Source organism: Mugil cephalus, chromosome 7 (genome assembly GCF_022458985.1).
Source record: "Mugil cephalus isolate CIBA_MC_2020 chromosome 7, CIBA_Mcephalus_1.1, whole genome shotgun sequence".
In the NCBI taxonomy this organism is placed as follows: domain Eukaryota; kingdom Metazoa; phylum Chordata; class Actinopteri; order Mugiliformes; family Mugilidae; genus Mugil; species Mugil cephalus.
This window is the reverse complement of record NC_061776.1, coordinates 24,732,295-24,750,852: the sequence shown is the minus strand read 5'-3', so window position 1 is coordinate 24,750,852 and position 18,558 is coordinate 24,732,295. Positions and strand designations below refer to the sequence as shown.

Here is an 18,558-nt window from a genome sequence, read left to right as displayed (position 1 = left end):
CCCTATAATATACTATAGTAATAATATAAGTAGTTTACCTGATGTGTCTTTGAAAGAACCTATTAGAGGTGTATGGCAGCACCACTGTGCCTCCTCACCTTATATACATAAACATTTTCAATGCTTAGCCTCGACACTTGATCAAACCGAACTCATATGCAAAAAGTACATCAGTGTTCATAACTTTGTCTCCGCTCTCAGTGGAACATCAACCACAAATCACAGTTAAAAGGGGCACTGTAACGATCCTAAGTCAATCCCTCTATGTCGGAATGAAATATTGGCGCAAAATCACCCTCAAGTATATGAGTGCAGTATTAGGACATCCCACTTCAAATCTGACATGTATGCATGTGTGTGTTACAGAAGACACCATATGAAGTCTTTGTAGAGTTCCAGATCTGTGATACCAGATACACTGAGAACATACAAACCGGTCTAATATGGCAGACAGCTTTCAGAAAAAAATCTGCCGGTATAGAAGCTGAAATTGAGATTGATGAGCCAAGCAAATGGGCAAATCTAGTGTCCACTCTTGCCCGAGTAGAAAAGGTGATGTTTGTTTGACTTGACATGTAGCTATAGAAATCACTTTGACTTCATATATCAGGATAGCATTTATCTCAAATAATACTGCTTCGCATTATTGTGTCTATTCCAGCCCTCAGAGTCACAGCCATGCACAGAGAGCCTAACACTCAGAACAGAAGTCACCATTTAAATACTGATCACAGTAAATTATGAGCTGTAAATACGTCACATAGTGAGGACACAACATAAAATTCAAACAATAAAATGAAATAAAATTTCATTTTATTTAGGGGTGTAAGACTGGTGTTGGGCATAGGCAGTGAACAGGTAAGCATTGATTGCGCTCAGAATTGCTTATGTCCGAAGAGATGAAAACACGACTGCAAGTGTACGTGTACTGTCAAACTCTCTGGTTTATTTAAGATGTCATCAGATACCTGCACACAAACCCACTGAAAACACGTCCACCGCGAATGAACATAAACCGAGAAGCACACCACTAAGGTTGATATAAAGTTGCTGTTTATTTCATTGAGTATAAAGTACTGTAAAATATCACAAAGAAAATGATTATACTTTTATAGATACAATATTGCGTTGGGGTACTTGATCCATTCTGGCCAATGGACTAATATGTCTCATTTTTAGACGTCTTAGTTGACAGTGTTCATGTTGTGAGTGTATATTTGATGTCACACACCTCCCATTTAGTTTAAGGTGAAACTATTTCTAACAAAAGTTGACATAAATCTGTGACAACATGTAGTGTAATGTAAATACAACTGAACACACTTACATACACTGCTCTCCTGGGAAGCCTTGTGCTGTATAGTACAGATACATGTTTATATTACTCAACGTGTGATATAAATAGAGTATTGACTTGTGAGACTAATAGGTGATCTAGTAGATATGTTAGGTGCTCCAAATATATTAGTCTATACTTGTTAGTCTTTACAGATATGTATCCTCTTGCGTTCCTAATAGCTACATGTCAGACATGACAGTTGGTAGAAGTGTGTGTCTGTGCGCAGAGAGCCGAGTTAGTGTCTGGGAAGATTTGTTTGACCTGCCATGAGAACAAAGGGGATCTGAGGTAATGTTTCTGTGCAACAAAACAGAAATTAGAGATGTCATTTCCCTTTGTCCAGCAGACTAATTCTTTTTTTTTTTTTTTTTTTTTTGGTTTCGAGTAGCATTAGTTGAGTCAAGAAACTGATTTTGCATTATGAAACAGATACACGGCGGCAAGTCAGTGTGATGGCCTCAGTAGGCTTTAAATATGGACAAGGTAATCCTAATATTTTCCCTCAGTAGTCCTTAGTGTAAGGACTGTGCGTGCACTGCAGTTTTCAGGCACAGCCAGTTCTTTTAGTTTCTCTGCCCCAAGACTAATCAAGTCCAGAGAAGTACTTGAGTCCATTTACAAAAGCGATTTGATCAAATTATGATGACTTGATTTGTAGAGCATAAACTGTTTAACCCTGTTTGAACTACACCTCCGTTTTCTCAGTTAGTCTCCAGTTTTCTATGATTTTCTGCTCGTACACTAATCCAGTACTGAAGATATCCGTCAACAGTTTGACGGGGACGAAAAAAAAAACAAAAAAAGACAAACAAAAATAAAACATGTCCATGTGCAGAAGTTGTTTGTCTGGACGATAAAAGTTTTTAACCAGATTGACTCAGATTTGATGCGATTTAACAGTAAAATCGCTTATGATCAAATAAAAATGGCTCTTCATTGTATGAAGTCTGACTTCAAGCACATTCCTCGTACTGCAAAATGTTAAAAATCTGATATTTTTTTGTTTGTTTGTTGTGGTGTATATTCTGTGGTTTGACTCAGTTTAACACGAGTTCAGCTCCTTTCATTCCCCCGTCTCATTGCTTTCGTCCTCCTCCTCCTCCTCCTCCTCCTTCCAAGGGCTTGACTTTGCTCTTGTTCTCCTCGGCGTCCGGATCACGGCAAGTGCACTCGTCCTGATTGCAGTCCGCCCCAAACTGGATGACCTGTCAGTGCATAAACACAACATTCAGCGCTCGGCTTCCCAGACGCACTATAGATCTTTCAGCCTGTGGCTGGACCCACAGAAAAACACACAATGTGACTTTTTAAGCCTGTCTGCTGCGGATATCATTTTTAACAGATGACTAAACCAAGAAAACACACACTCTCGTGTAATGTGTGCTTTCCTGTTTAAGGCTGGTTGTTCGTGAAATTTGATTAAATCTTATCCTATTTGAGCGTAAGTGGAACCAAAGCATCGAGAGATGAAATATGAAAAACAGTGGAATAAAAGGAAACATTGCATCAGGAGTTTCAGCCGAAAGCCCGTCGCTGAGAAGGCTTCCCGATGGGGTTGTTACATTTCAACTGTAACAAGGAGCACAGCGTTGAATGGCAACGAGAGATCATAAAAACTAAATTTGCTTGAACTGACCGAGCCGCATTGTGTTTGTGCTGAAAGGTAAGTGGCCCTTAGTAGTCGTTCCATTTCCTCACAGTTTCAAAGAGCGCTCCAACAGCTCTCCGGAGGCAGATAAAGCGCATGTCAAATGCTTCAACGTGGCCTTTGAACGGCAAGAAAACCTTGAGGGTCTTCGGGGGGGGAAAGGAGGGAGGAACGCTCTGCCGTGGAGGTGAACGGATGAACACATGTTAAGAATCAACAACAAGAGGCTGCCAGCTCTTGTCTAGGAAGCAAGCCATCACCACAGGTTGCAAAATAAACTCTGGTGCCCCGCGAAGCAGTCTGTTGCAAGAAATGTAAACACTCGCTGCTGGAGAGAAGGAGTGAGAGAAAGAGTGAGAGAAAGAAAGGAGAGTGGGAGATAGAAAATAAGGATGACAGCGTGCGAGGCGAGTGGGAGGCAGCGGCTTGTCGACCTTCACTTCTGATTGCACCCGCTTTTGGAGGGAGACGAGGTTGATGGCGGGGTAATAGTTTCACTGAGGGCTCTCAACGAGCTACAGACGGCCAGGCTTCACTTAAAATGCCAGCAATCCCATTTAAGATGAATTGGCGTGGCCATTAAATGTTTCCCTAACAGCTTCATCTTGATTCATTGATGCGGGCGCAGAGCGAGCCAAGGAATACTCCACCTTAGATGCCTTCTAACAGCTTCTGGAAGGAGTGAAAGGACTTGTTTGCTTCATACACAGAAACACAAGCCAAGTCTTTTGGCTGTGTGTGAGGGCTCAAAAGCCGCCTCCCGCTGTTTACTGCAACATATTCTTAAACAGAATTCATGTGACAAAAAAAAAAAAAAAGTTTCCGAGCGATGAATTCAAACCTGCGTGCAATCGAGACCGGCCCTACAGACTAGCAGAAAGGAAAAAAATCATGTCTTCTATGACCCCTTTCTGTTCTGTCTCCGCTGCTTTTACTACGTTGGCCGTTTGTCGGACCAAAACCCAGACTCCACAAAACAAATCAAAGGGAAATTGTGTTTCCATAGATGGTGTGGCGGCTCGGATCATTTCTTCTGGAGCTTTTTTTCTTTTTCCCGTTGGCCAATGACTAAATCCCACCTGAATCATCTCCTCCCTTGTCATCGCTGAAACCAGCGTTGTAAATAAATCCCATACTGCCTGACTGATTCAAATATTTGACGTAACTCAAACAGCCGGCGAAGGCGAGCTATCTCTCTGGGTCTGCGAGGCAGCCGCATCCATCCGCCTCATCGCCATGTGTGCTAGCATCTGGTTAATATCGATAATGACTGTGGCGAACTGGCACGCCTCGCGTGGCAGTGGAGGAAACGCGGCGCGTTAAAAACCTGTAATCTCCCACACCTGCGTGAGCGGAGCCGCAGAGAAACAGAGCGTTCTGTAAACAAAGCCACTAATCGTTCATTGCTCCCTCTGCTCCATCAACCCTGCTGGAGCCGCGGTGGCACTCAGGATGCTGACTCTCACGGCGGTTTAGTTCACTTCCTCAAAGCGACCCCCGCTCGCCGAGCTGCTGTTTTACAGTGGCCGAGTAAACCGCAGACTGTCAGACACCTCGCCGCTCCCACACTTTTAACCCCCCCCACCCCCTCCTCCATCTTCCCCCGGTAAAAGAGCAGTTAGTGGCAGTCTGGCAGCTCATTTATTATGACGGCAGCTACAGACTCACTGAACTCCTTCTCCGTTTAGGAAGGAGCTGCCAGTGAGTCATGGCGTGCTGCGGACATGAAGGAGACAGCAAGGGCTCAGCCAACTGTAAGCCATAGAAATTAATAGGCAGGGCCTCCTGGATGAGTGTCATGAATATGTGGCTGTACAGTAGCCAAATAGTGTATATTGCGAGGGAGGGGAGGGTGAGCGACTTCCCGAATGTCCACATGGGAGAGAGGTTCTCGTGAAAGCACAGAAAAATAGGAAAAAAAGATGTGTTTATGTAGAAGCAGTTGAGGGAATGAGTGGCCTGGTTTCCACCACTGGCTGACCGGGGCTTTCTCATTATTATTCATACCATTCCTCCCAGCCACCCAATATATACAGCCGTCATTTAGAGCAATTAGTGTAATGCGATACATTTGCATCTCATAGCGAGCACGAACAAGCTGTCACCCCGGCGAGTATGTTAGGACGGATAAACACAAAGGCAGCCAACATACTCCCCGGACTGATTAGGCCTGCGATGGAAAGTTTAAAATGCTATTTGAGAGTCGGCCTGCATCGCACTGTGAGGCTGGTAAACAACAATATCTCTTATCCCCGCACCTTTAACTTAAATCAGTCCTCGTGCAGAATGTCCCAAACTCTGAGTAATCACTCCTGCAGTGTAGCAGTGACTTAATGCGAAAGGTGAGAAAGTGTGCAGCAGCTTGGAGGTGATGAAAGCCTGCTTATTTACAATTAGACTGGAGAAGCTAGAGGGCACAAGTCTCCTCTGTGGTTCTAAGTACAGATGAGGGAGACTAAATAGGCGCAGTCGTTAACAGGAGCGAGAGGGGGAGAGCAGCGATCTGTGTTTGTTTGCTCTGTGGAAGTCTCCTGCATAGCGCCACCGTGCCCATGCCAAAACAGACAGATTTCTACTACTGTAAACAGGAAGAACCTGGATTTTTATCCAGCTTCAGTTCCTAAGCTCCATGTTGATTATGAGATGGAAGCCAGGGGCAAGCCAAATAAGTAGCAAACAGATGTTTTTTAAACAAACAAAAAAAAGTAATTATTTTTGTCAAATACAGCACTTTTAAAAAGAACAAAAGTGAACCTAGAAGGTAGAAAAGTAACAATTCACTCTTTGTCTTGCGTAAATATGCCCGGGGAGGAGGTGCAGCACTCTAAAATGTCTGTTTATGTACCTTTTTGGTGGAGAGTGTGGACGGGCAGCAGTCTCCTCCGTCATACTGGCAGTAGGCCCTGTTGTTGATGGTGTCACACCAGCCGTCCCCTCCAAAGGGCTAGGCGCAAGTAACAAACAAGACACGGTGTTATTCCATCCTCAACATCCTCAAATGATCAGCCAGAAAGGCCTGGTACACCAAAAGAAAAAGAACTCCGCTTACTTCCCAGAAAACAGATCAGTAAGTGGCACACATTGTCATGCAATTTAGCTATTTGGAACAGACGTCAATGAAACAAATCAATATAAACACTCAGGCAGAGTCCAGTCCAAGTCCAATCCAAATTGTGTTCAGTCATACACGAAAAATCTGTTGTCAATCTGTGTTGTCGTCTGCAGCTCTGTCAAAGCTGCAGTGGGAGAGGATAACTTCTGTACGTTGAAAACGCTAATGTTAAGTCTTCAGTTCAGCGCACAAGCAGGACTGTGTGATTTATTCAGCAAAGCCCTTCCCTTAGTAAATGTAAGACCACATCTACACTGATTGCTCAGGCATAACATAACGTCAAGTAGTGTGCTCACAAGTGATTACATTTAATGTCAGGTTATGCAAACAGCTGCTAATATAAAAAGGAAAACTGCACTATGCACATTTAATATAAAGACACAAAAGCATCAGCAGTCAGGATTCTGGACTACAACGCTACAGATTAGCCTACATAAGCGGTATTATCCCATATTTTATGTGTTGATTAGGGCATAGTCTTAAAAAAAATCTGTTGTCCTTTTTATAGAGAGATTGCCTGCAGCATCAGCATCAGTCATGGTGTTCTCACTCACAACTGAGAGCCCTGGTTAAATATTTTCACCTTGAGCTGTAGGTTTGTGTGGGGTAGTGTCCAGGTATAACGTGACAAAGTTCTATTCCAAAGTTGTATCTTACAGTCTCTTGCCATGGCATGCCATGAATTAGAGGGAAAGCCCAAAATATATCAAAATGGTCTGCCACTGATTTACACAATACGGTCAAGATCTATCCTGTCCCTGAAAAACCCGCTGTATAAATTTCAGCTTTGGAGTCAGATAGTGCTGTAATATGATCTTTAAGCAGAACTCTTGCCCGGATCTCAAGCTGGTAGTCTTAGCCAGGCCTTCCAAAATACCATCACAATGATCCTCAGACATCTCCGGGCTGGGTTCCCTCACACATTTGTGTTTGACATGGAAATTGAATAAAAACACTCAAGGCTTTTATTTTTTTTTGCAGCAGATTGTACTGCCTTTCATGACCACATAGTGGCATGCTGTGGGTCATTTATGGATACTTGCATGCTTGTCAAGATGAAACGTTTTGCAAGTCTAACCCTTGGTTTAGTGGTTAGACACTGTGGTTAAGGTAGTCCAGGTACTTCATTCTGGTAATTACAGTACCTAAAATAGACTGTGCTGGTATGTTGGATCACGTTCATTGCTGACATTTGGCTGAATCATCATAAGTACACCAGCGCATAAGTAGTCATAGCTGCGTAACAATGAAATAGTCCTTGTTTTATGGGAGCTAAAACATGCCCCAGTCTACTGACAGCTGTGGAGACATGTACTTAATGGGTCCTTTTAGTGTTAAACCTAATTCTTCAGATCATTCAGTTCCATTTACTGGAGTCTTAAAGGCAATAAGATGAATCTGCCAATTATTATTATAAATCAAAATTTCCAGATATTTAATAACAAAGGAGTTTTGCATGAAGCTAACTCTACTTTGATGTGAAGCTATAAGAAAGAATTTGATAATTATGTGCCTTCTATTTAGAGGAAAGTGTCCAAAATATCCAAAACAGGGCATGTCTTATATTGAGCATCACCAATGAAACCATCATCATGGAGTCATCCTTGTCTCCTGTGCTAAAGCTTCCATGTAGAATTTGAAACGTCCAGCATTGAGTGTCCGTCCTTGGTGACACCTTCTTTCTCTCTCGATGGATCAGGATGAGTGGCCATTAACACTTATTCTAGGTGTACTTGATGATTTGAGCGATGTAATTCATTCTTCTGAATGCAAGCCGCTGATACAGAAAGTCTTGAATTCTGGTAAAAATGATTAAGAATGATGACGGTGCCTGATGTTGCAGTGATTTGGATGGTGGGATGTTGTTTGTTTAAAGTCTGGAATTGATTATGGAGCAGGCGATAGAAACAGTAAGCTCAACGCACTGATAAATGACCCGAGCCCTGCAGCACATTTAAAAATGGCCTCCACTTCTGGAGCCTCTTTAAAGAAACCGAGTAAGGATGACTAATGTGACAAATTAATATAAATATCCATTCAATATTATTCACAATCTTTATTTTTATTTTTTCGACGTCTTGCTTCTCTGGCTTTCTATTTAAACAGAGTGGATGGTTATCACTTGATGACTGAGAGGTCGCCATTAACAGGTATTCTGAGTACCATGGAGAATAACTCAACTGTTTCTGCGATGCCTTGGCAGGTGTGGAAGTCCTTCTGGAGAAACTCTGGAGTGGCACGCAAATTTGTGGAATTTAAGTTACACAGAATCTCAAACGCGTAATGATGAAAGCCTTTTTAATGTTTTCCACTAAACCTTGAGGGCTTCTCTGAAGTGCCAACAATATGAAAATAAGTGCGGAGTGCCAAAGATACTTTTGGCTTTCTCCAATGAGCTGATGGAGACATTTCAAAGACTGGCTTTTACCTAACCTGCGCAGGGGGAGAGAGCAGCTGCTGAGAAGATTTCTGGAGTTTTCTCTTCACTTCAAAGAACTCCGTTCTTGACGAATCCCCTTGCCTTTCCCGACTAAATGGCCATGGCATAAATAAATCTATTTAATCGTTCTGTTTCTGAGTAAATACTTTACCAGCAATTGCACCAGATGCTTCACCCAAATCACTACTTGTGAGTAAATCTTTGAACTACCTTACCTTATAATGTAAGGCCGTCATGAATAATACAGACTTGCTGAACCTGAACTCTGCAGACATGAGGTAAGGTTCTGGGTCCGACCCGTTATTTGTTGAGGTATTTCGCTGTCTTCCAGGCAGCGTGTGTCTCATTTTCAAAAGAAATGCAAACATAGTTTTAAAGCAATGAGTTGGCTGCACGCCGAGGTCCCCCATGAGTAATTTAAAGTTCAGCTGGTTTGTGTATTATTTTTAAGTGGCAACTCCCTTCAAATCAGTGTAAAATAGACAGACATACAAAGCAGCAGCAGCAGCCAGCCCCACACCTTGCTTACATAAATATTCCACCTCTACGCACAGACTGTTTCAAGAGGAGCATGCGCTGTCAAGCCAAAATCTTCATCAAAACATTGTAAAAACACAGATATGAATTCTGGTGTTTATTATTCTGTCAAGGGGCAATATATTAACTTTTTTATTTTTTTACCAAGTATCTGAATCATTCTTTAACAGACATTCTATCATGCCTGCCCCAAAAGCTTAATCTCATTACCCACCTTTTGCCCAGACCTCTCTGAAAACAGGTTGGGGAGTGAGAGGTTTGTCATAGTTTTGGGATTTTATGGGAAGTGTCTGTGCGTATTGATGGTGAGAGTGTTGATTATACACAGTCCATCATAGTGTGACAGACTTTAGGGTGAGTCACTGGCTGTACCAGTGTACTGTTTCTGCACTCGTTGCAAAACTATAGTATAGATCACTCTATGAACTCAGTTTGCATTAAGACAGCCTATACTAACGATATTTTAGTGTTCTTTGCCTTGTTATGATTACCTGTTATCATGTTTGATCCAGCTCAGTGTTTCTCTTACCTGTTCAGACTTTGAGAAACCAGTTGACTGGTTCACATGTTCTCAAAACTGTGTTGCAACCAAATGCTGATAAAACATGACACAAGTACACATAACTATATGACTAACTTTCAAAGTGTTTCAAACCCCACTCTCAGCAGACTGCCAAACTTTGGCACTTCCTCTTCCACATTAAAGCTTGACATGTCTCCAGAGCACTTCTAAAACCACTTCTTTTTTTTTTTAAACAGAGAAACCATGTTGTCATGAGGACTGCATGTCCTTGTGTCAGGTTTCAGGTGTTGCCATGGAAGGTTTGCTCTGAATCAGTCGGGGACCTCGATACCAGTTGCTGCTGTAAACACACAGGAAGTGGTGCATAGCCTGCAGAGCAGGAACACAGGTTGATGGCCCTGCACTTAAACAGTTGGCGGTGAGGCCTTCACACCTTCGAGGCATACTTCTTAAGAGAAGAGCTGGTAGATGGACCAAGAGTTACCTGTGGATGTTTTCCACACATGCCCAACTCTACACGGCACAACATACAGGGCAGTGTGACTTTGTGGTTGCCACTGGAAACTAGACCCACACAAGTCAGGGACAATAGGTGAAGATCAATGTGAAACACTTTCAATTATACAAATATTGCTCTAGCTTTTTCTGTAACTGTGAAGTTTTGCAACCTAGTATCATATGAACATGACTACTCCTAATCACACAGTCCTCAGTTTGAAGAGTTGTTATTTATTTAATATTTGTCAATTGTTGCAGATTGGAAAGGCATCATCATTCATCTGTTATATTAGATGGATTCTACCTTTTCTGGGTGGATGTTTCATCTGAACTGACGCATAACTCAATGCATTTAACTGGCATACACACTATTAATCCACCTGTTTTTCTTATTAGTCCGCCAGAAATTTGAATTTGCCAATGAGGGGGAGTGGAACAGGTATTTCGTATGTGATGCAAATCTGTCTGGGAGAGTAGTGCAGGAGCTGATAAGATGTCTAGACTGACTTAATATTTGAACCTGGTTTTCAGAGAAAGAATAGAAACGGAGGCACAGTAACAGAGGGAGCAATGGCATCTGGATGAGATCTGGCATAGAGCATATGCAGCACATGTGGTCTGGTATAATTTACAGTGTTGTCATGGAGGACTCGGTTATAAGCAATTGTTTTGCCTAGCAACATTCACGGGAAGGTGGAAGGGGAAAATGTAGAGCTGGCAGGTGGGATGAATATTTAATACCGTGAGACATCAACAGTTTATGTGTTCCATCGGTAGTTCCAGCCATTTCAGAACCCGGTAGATGAATGCCAAATAAAAACTATCTGGCTTTATGATTTTAGGTGATTCACGGTCACTGCTAAAATGTTACTGTGCTAAGTTGCATGGTAAATTGAAGATTACATTAACTTTCAATTGTTACAAACTACACATCACACACAACATTATACAGGCCAGAAGCCTGAAGTCATACTAGTGGCCTCTAAAGGCTCTCTTTGTACCTATGTAAAAACTACTGAATGCAAATCAGAATCGATCTAATGCTTAGTATTGAAACACGGTGGAATAAATGTTATAATGGGGCATATAATTAGAGCAGAAAGCCTGATTACACCTGTCTAGCACATCATTAAATATAAACTCAACTTTGGCCTTTAATACACTGTCATGAAACAAAGTTGCGGTGAAAGAGAAACTCTGGACGATGGATGATGATGGTGCTTTAGCCATGTAAGTGCTTGACAATTTTGCTAGAAATCATCTTATTATATACTTAGACCAAACTACATAATGATCTGAGGCCAGTTTGCATCGAGTGACTGGTTAGATGAAACTCACTTGGTCACATGTCAACTAATTGGCCCATTCAGGACGCTTGGTGTTATCCATAGCGCTGTTCCTACGTTTAGGTTTTGCCCTATTGAGCTTTGATCGGTGACATCTAACCATAAGATGTGAATGGCCTTCTACATCACAGTCCAACCTGAGAGGAGAAGACACCTCAACAGTGAAGGCCCTGACCAGCAAGGGAAGACCAGACCCTCTTCAGTTCACACCGTTTGTAGCAGCAGTAGCTAGGTTTACATGGAGACTTTTTTCTCATTCCGATTGAAGGTTTCAGGTCAGCTGTTTACATGTGAAGGGATCTATTCCGATCTGATGTTTACATGTACCTCTACTTTTAGTTGGGATAGCCGTTTAACAGACGTGTGATATGCACAGTTCGATGAAAACATCCTGTGACTGATCTCTCGTCTGATCAGCAGTAGTTGCTGTTGTTCTTATAGTTTCATTCTTAAAACAACAGTTTGATTCGGAAAGTTTGTAGGGTCATATCCACTTTTGCTATTTTCCACTCTTCGGTCTATCCCGGCTTCAATTAATTCTTGATATACCTTCAGTATTTCAAATTTTCCACCGTCTAATTGAAATTTCAGCGTGTACAAGAGATATTGCTGCGCATCAAGAGATATCATTGATCAGACCCAGCCCCATCTTGGATCTTGGATCTTGGATCTTGGATGGCAAATTGAAAAATTGTCCAAGTGGTTGGATGCACTTTCCTCATTCCTCTATGCATCAACCTGAGCCCATCTAGCAATCTTCTCCATACCGATTATGACGGTAAATATATGTCAGGGCCAGTTGCTACACTGTGTTAGGTTCTTCTGCACAGGAGACCTCTTGTCACGATTAGATTAGATTAGCTCGCAGTGTATTAGATCTACCTGCATGTGGTGCCAGATCAAGCAGCCTTCACATTCTTGTTCAGAGACAGCGAGTCAAACCTGAATTTATCCACTTACTGATGGGAACATGCCTTTGACACTGCACAAGTTGTACTAAATTCCTACCACTCCTACCACCTAGTCTCAAGATTCCCATAAAAACCAGTGTTATTTTCGGTAGACTGTTTTTAAAGAAGGCAGTAAGATTTAAAAAGCCTTGCGTCAGCCAAAATAATTAATCTAAATCTAACATAATCCAGTGATTAATTTATTTTCCATTATCAGATAATCCATTAGTCTTGGCAGACATGACACAATTTGGCAATGCCAGGATTCACGGAAAAAAAACTTTGGACAGATTTGAAAAGGATTTTTGGAAAGTGTGAGAATATCAGTTTCTGGCTGAGGTTTGTCATCATGAAATACGAAGCACATTGCACACTGGTGCTGGTATCTCGAGTAGTGATGACAACAGGGATATAGCATGTTTTGCTTCATGTTTAATATTACTGGAAAAGTCTGGCTGAGATAGTGAATTTAATATAGTTATGCCCAGAAATGGTGTGATTGTTTTAAGTAGTCGCTATCTCGCTGTCACTAAGATATGAAAGTCAAACGAAAATCCTAACCTTGAAGCTTTCACAACATGCGTAGTCGCAAGCACACATCTGGACAGAACAGTATTTTCCCCCAGATTTAGCCTTCATGAAGAGATATCCATGCAGGAAGAACAAGAAAATAGTACTCTGAAACTGTTTGATGCTTGGCTGTTGTGATGCTTACCTCACATGACTGGATGCAGTGGATGTGTTGAGGGTCAGGGTACCACTTCATCATCCCTGTGCAGACTATGGTCTGGGAAAAAAAGCACATAAAGACATCAGTTAAGCAAAGAGGCCACAAGGAAATGGATAACCACTGCCTTTGCCATGGAAAACGACATTAGACTCTGTCACAAAAACATCTGTGTTGGAATATGTGGAAGCTTGAGGCACCGACCGTAGACTATTTGAGGTAAAACCATTGCTTTGATCGTCTTTTAAGTAGCTGTGGACGGAAGACCATTGCACCACCTCTAGAGGTACGTCTGTGAGTTTCTGAATTTCCAGGAATTTCGAGCTACCAATCGGACAAGTGGACATTATACTTTCGTTCTTTTTGTAAAACATAGATTGAAAAGTTTTTAATGGTTTTTAACGGCATATGCGAACCAAGTAATTTGGAGATTAACATTACATTACTAAAATCCCCAAATTTAGACCTTTTTGTAAGACAATGGATGTTTGAACTCAACTTTTAAGGCAACGAAGGCCCCCGGAAAAGCTGCTAATGTACCTTGAGGTGAGAATGTTTTTCTAAAAGGGGTTAAGTATGAGTAGAGCTTAAGCACGAGGAGATCTTTTTTCTAGAAACTTCATGAAATTGTCAATGGGTCTCTGCAGTAATATTTTGTGAATATTACTGAATATTGTTGAAGAAAAATACTGGGGACGTAACTGGACGACTGACCTGTAGTGCTTGAAGCTGATCTCCATGCCACCAGAGGGGGGCAGCTGAAGCTGGTGCAGAACATGATGTTGGATTTCCTCTCAGTAAAGAAAGTTTTTTTGAGTTTTACTAATTTCTGATCCTGGACTTCAAAGCCCCGCCTAAAGTAGCACTGGTAATTTAGGACTCCTGTGTGGGGCAGAACAAATTAGAACGGCCACCAGAAGTCTGATCTGTGGCAAAGAAGGATGAAATAATGACGGCTGACTCTGTAGATATCTTCCTGGTTGGGTTTGTTTCATTATGATCAAGCAAGCACTGGGTTTAGGCCCTTGTAACCCAGGAGGAAGGTTTCCAGAAGGTCAGACTAGGCTACTGCAGATCAATATAGTTCAGTTCAGTCGATTCTTTCTAAATTGCTCATATTTTAATTGTAATTGTCAAATGTCATTGTTAATATTTGCCCGTTTAGGCTCGATGGCTGTGATGTTTTACAGACCTCAGCTCTGCTTTGGTATTTGCTGACAGAAATCATGGTAAAGTCGGTGTCTCTAGGCATGACTCATCTCTCTCTGTGACGTATAGATGCTATGTCTGTAATTATTCTATTTCCCATCTTAAACATTAGTTCTTCTTTTAAATATGATGGGTAATATACATCAGAATAAAATATTTACAACTCTGCCCATGTCTCTTGTAAGATAGTACAGACAGACATTTCTTACCAGTAACCGGTGTTTGGTCTCTCTTGCCATGGACTGTTACATAAAATCGATTAAAGCTACATCTTGTATTCATTCTGAATGAAAGCCAAAGATATGCTATTGTTTTCATGGTCATTTGCAGTACATTATGGCAGTTTGAGGCTTTGATGTGTTTGTTGTGCAAGAAAACTTAGTGATGAATGAAAAATAATAGTTTTATACAGCTTAAATAGATTCAGAACTCCAAATTCTGTGGTGAAATTAGGGTGATGCTGTGGTCCTCTGCCATTTATTTGACCCTGGGAATTTACAAGGTGGTTAGCAGACTGCCGATTGACTAACAAATATGGACAGGGAAAGAGGATCCTCCCCTGTGATTCCCTGTGCAGCCTGACCCAGCAATGGAGACCCGTTTCTGAAGTATTTGAGATAACACAATGCCTCAGAATCACAAGGCAGTGTCAGAGATATGGCGTAAGAAACCAGACCTCAGTCCAACTATTTGACCTTGGCAAGGTTGGATTAACTGGCTTGGCTGACTGACCACCCAAAAGTAAGACGAAACTAGAGCAGTGTTTGCAACAGCATTAACGCAGAAGTGATTCCTAAGATACGATATTGGGTAACCCACCTTGAAAGCAAAGCAATAGCGCTGTAACTCAGACGCCAGATCTGACATTCCTACAGGTTTTCCAGAGTGGCTTGTATACACTGCGTGTGAGAGAGACGTGGGTAATTCCTGAAAGGCCTGACGTCAACTGGAACCTTTACCCTTAGTTTCTGCCTGTGATTTCCAGTAATACAAAAACATTGAAAGATAACAAATACGCTGTTCCGTACGCGCGATGCGTAATTAGCCGACGCAGCGGGGGATAAAATTGTGTTTCTCGAAAGCTCTAAAAGATACCGCCTTGCCAATGAATTAATCATTGCAAAGACGTTTGCAAATCTTATGATGGCTTTGAAAAATCTCACCTGAACGCTTTAAATTTCTATTCATTTCACATCAAAAATGTACATTTTTTAGAAGTCCTTTTTGTTCTTATTCAATTTTTAAACAGAATTTTCAGTGTCAACTGTAAAGACTCTGAGGCAGATCATTTTAGTGGTCATAGATACAGATTTTCTTTTAGGTGGAACATAAATAGGTTTTACTGTTGACCCCGTCCACAGCAGTTGATTACTTGGTTTCTGTGCTGGTACTCCGCATGCTGACATCCATATCTTCCAGGTAATACGCTGACTTTGGAGATGTGAATATATATATGAATCAACAAAGATATGGCCTGTGTTACAAATTAGTAGTATGTCAGAACAACTATCGAAACTACACAACTATATTTTTACATGTTAACCGTCCCACACATTCGTTGCCGTAAACTGCGAGCGAACTTTGCTTTGTACTCATCTGTAAAGGTGAGTCAGTCTGGAGCAGTGGCTCAGTTTACTGCACGCTGTTGTTCAGAACACCAGATGTTTGGATGCATTATTCATTCTTATGGCTGTTTTTGTGTAAAAACGTCAGCACTGTTTGTCAGTGGATCAGCTTTCATGGCGCCCTGGACTAGTCGCATGGTTGCCAGTGATCAAAACAACAACTGTTTTACAATACTTGTCAAGAGTTTCCAAATGGCAGCAAAACCTCAATCTCTTTCTCGGTAGCATTTATTGAAACCAATCAACTGATCCAGCTTCATCAAGCAATGTGAAACAGCTTAGAGACAGGTGCAACTGGATTAGCAAGCTAATTTGAACCCCCACTGCATAACTATTAATGTGGGGGATTTATTGGCTATTTAGGTATATAACTGCATTCATAAGTTATTCAATCAAACCCTTGTTAAGCAGATGTGATTTTCTTTCCAGACACAAAACAAATGCCTTTAAAATGCGTAGTGTCATCTGAGTGAGTAACATAATGGCATAGAAACATTTTAAAAGGGTAATTTCTGTTATCAGGCCCTGTCCGTAAAATTGTTCAAGTCTGATGAAATGAGTGAGATTTGTTCTAATCTCAGGTTGGGCATTAGGCACACACTGCAAACCAGGACATGCATTATGGAGATGAATTCATCAGGTTTGGGGTGAAAGACACTATCTGGGTGCATGTCTGGAGGGACCTCTTTGTGTCTGCCCATTTTTTTGTAAACCTTTCTCTCTCAAGTCTTCTGACTTTAGCTAGAGTTCCCCAATACTGTACGGTAAAAACAAAGCAGTATAAGGGTCGTGACACACCAACCACTGGCTAGAGTTGGGCAGCCAGGTGAGCGTCTAATTGCAGGAACTAGGGCGGCTCTGATTGGCTTTTCAGCTGGTTCAGTGAACCAGTGCATGAGACAAAAATCCCAAGTGACTAGAGTAAGAACATGACCAAGTCAAGACATTTTTCATCTTCACCTCATCTGAACTTAGGCTCCAGCTTCATCCTAATACACAAACAGACTGACTTTTTCTCAGACTAATGCCCCCTGCTGGTATGAAGACTGCAACAGAGGTGCAGAATGGAAATTCAAGTGCAACTCCATCAATCTGTAGACGTCAGATGAACCTAGAAACCTATGGAATGGTTTGGAAAATGTGACGCAACAGCAAAATAAAGTACCCTGAAAATATTTTGGTGTGTACTTTTAAAGCGGGGTACAGGAAGTGTCATACCATTTTTAGAAAAAAATGTTAAGTTGAGATATAAAAAGACTTTCTCGGTATATCAGAAAACGTCAGCGTAAACTCTAAAAGTGTGTGGAAGATACGAGAAGATTTGTTGCATGTAGGTGTCTCCTGTCTGCGCTTGTGTTTGTGTGGAAACATAAATTGTGTAACTGTAATAGGAAACATTCCCCTTGGCCAGCTGCTGTTTTTACTTTTCAGTTTGTAGAGTGGAAATGTGTTGTTAGTGTTTAGTTCCGCTTATTGAATTAAAGTTAACCGAAAGTTTACAGCATACATTATGGCTCAACTTCTGTATATTTGTATGGATGATGTGGATTATTCATACACTCTACAACACTAGAGTTTATTAGGAATAGAGCTGCAGTGACCTTGACTGAACCCAGGCAGCATCACTAAGGAAAGATTATTAATAATAAATAAATAGAAATTAAGAATCCTGAGGTTTCTCACCTGGACTTTGGTGGGAAGCAACCAGTGCTTCAAAGAGTCGGCTGTAGTGCCATTGGGCAGAACCACCGGGTCGTGCAGATCCATGTCCAGAGCCCCGATGCAGGTTGGGTAGCACACAGCACCTGCAAGGAAGAGGAAGAAATAAAAACACAAATCAAATAACACTTACCTCTAACCACTAATTACCATCTGTTGAATTTATTCATGTGCAAACAGTAAGGAAAAACTACATAAATTCAAACCACACTGTCATCCGTCATCTGTGGTCCAGGCCAACCATCATAGTGTGAGGGCTTGTGAGTGTGTGTGTCAGTTGGTTCGGGTTCTCAGTAATCTCCCTCCAGCTTTTAAGTTTCGTTATAAGTTAATGTTATTCAGCATTAACTCTAAAAAACTTTGTCGTCATTATTTTTTATTAATTTTTTGATTTTCCCACTACAAGCCTACTGCAGCATCTAATATACACCTCTGCTAAAACTGTACAATGGTCAAGAATGCCCGTGTATGTGTACAGATCAGGCAGAACATTATGACCACTGACGAACTACGCCACAGGACACCCTCAGAAGACCCATGTCCATTCTCTGATGAGTCACAACTGTTCTGGAGTGGTCATAATGATATGTGCGTGTAGCTTGTTAATTACCATCAATGTGTGGTATTTGTACCCCATATTTTTATAATGTAAACTCATCAATTTGACAGATGGTAGAAAAGACTTGTCTCTGTCACATGTCTAGCATTTCTTGTCTCCCTATTTACTAGCGTTCGAGACCTTTCAGACCTTTTTTTCGTGCTCATTTATTTCATACGTATCTTTTTCTCTGTACTTTATTGTGTGAGTGCAGTCAATGACTCAAACCTTAATCGAATATTATCAGTCGTAAATTAAGAATGGTGAGAGTGGGAACAAAACAAGAT

General features: G+C 41.4%; 1 protein-coding gene across 1 annotated transcript in view; it reads right to left on the bottom strand.

Annotated features, from left to right (window-relative positions):
- Positions 1-1,036: 1,036 nt before the first annotated feature.
- The window catches only part of pappa2 (pappalysin 2), a 70,233-nt gene continuing 52,711 nt past the window's right edge, over positions 1,037-18,558 (bottom strand). The window contains exons 24-27 of the mRNA XM_047590505.1: positions 17,638-17,759; positions 13,109-13,180; positions 5,833-5,931; positions 1,037-2,544 (exon numbers count right to left, since the gene is read on the bottom strand). Of these exons, the coding sequence (XP_047446461.1) occupies positions 2,416-2,544; positions 5,833-5,931; positions 13,109-13,180; positions 17,638-17,759 (422 nt within the window). The 3' untranslated portion in view covers positions 1,037-2,415. The remainder of the gene's footprint in view (positions 2,545-5,832; positions 5,932-13,108; positions 13,181-17,637; positions 17,760-18,558) is intronic.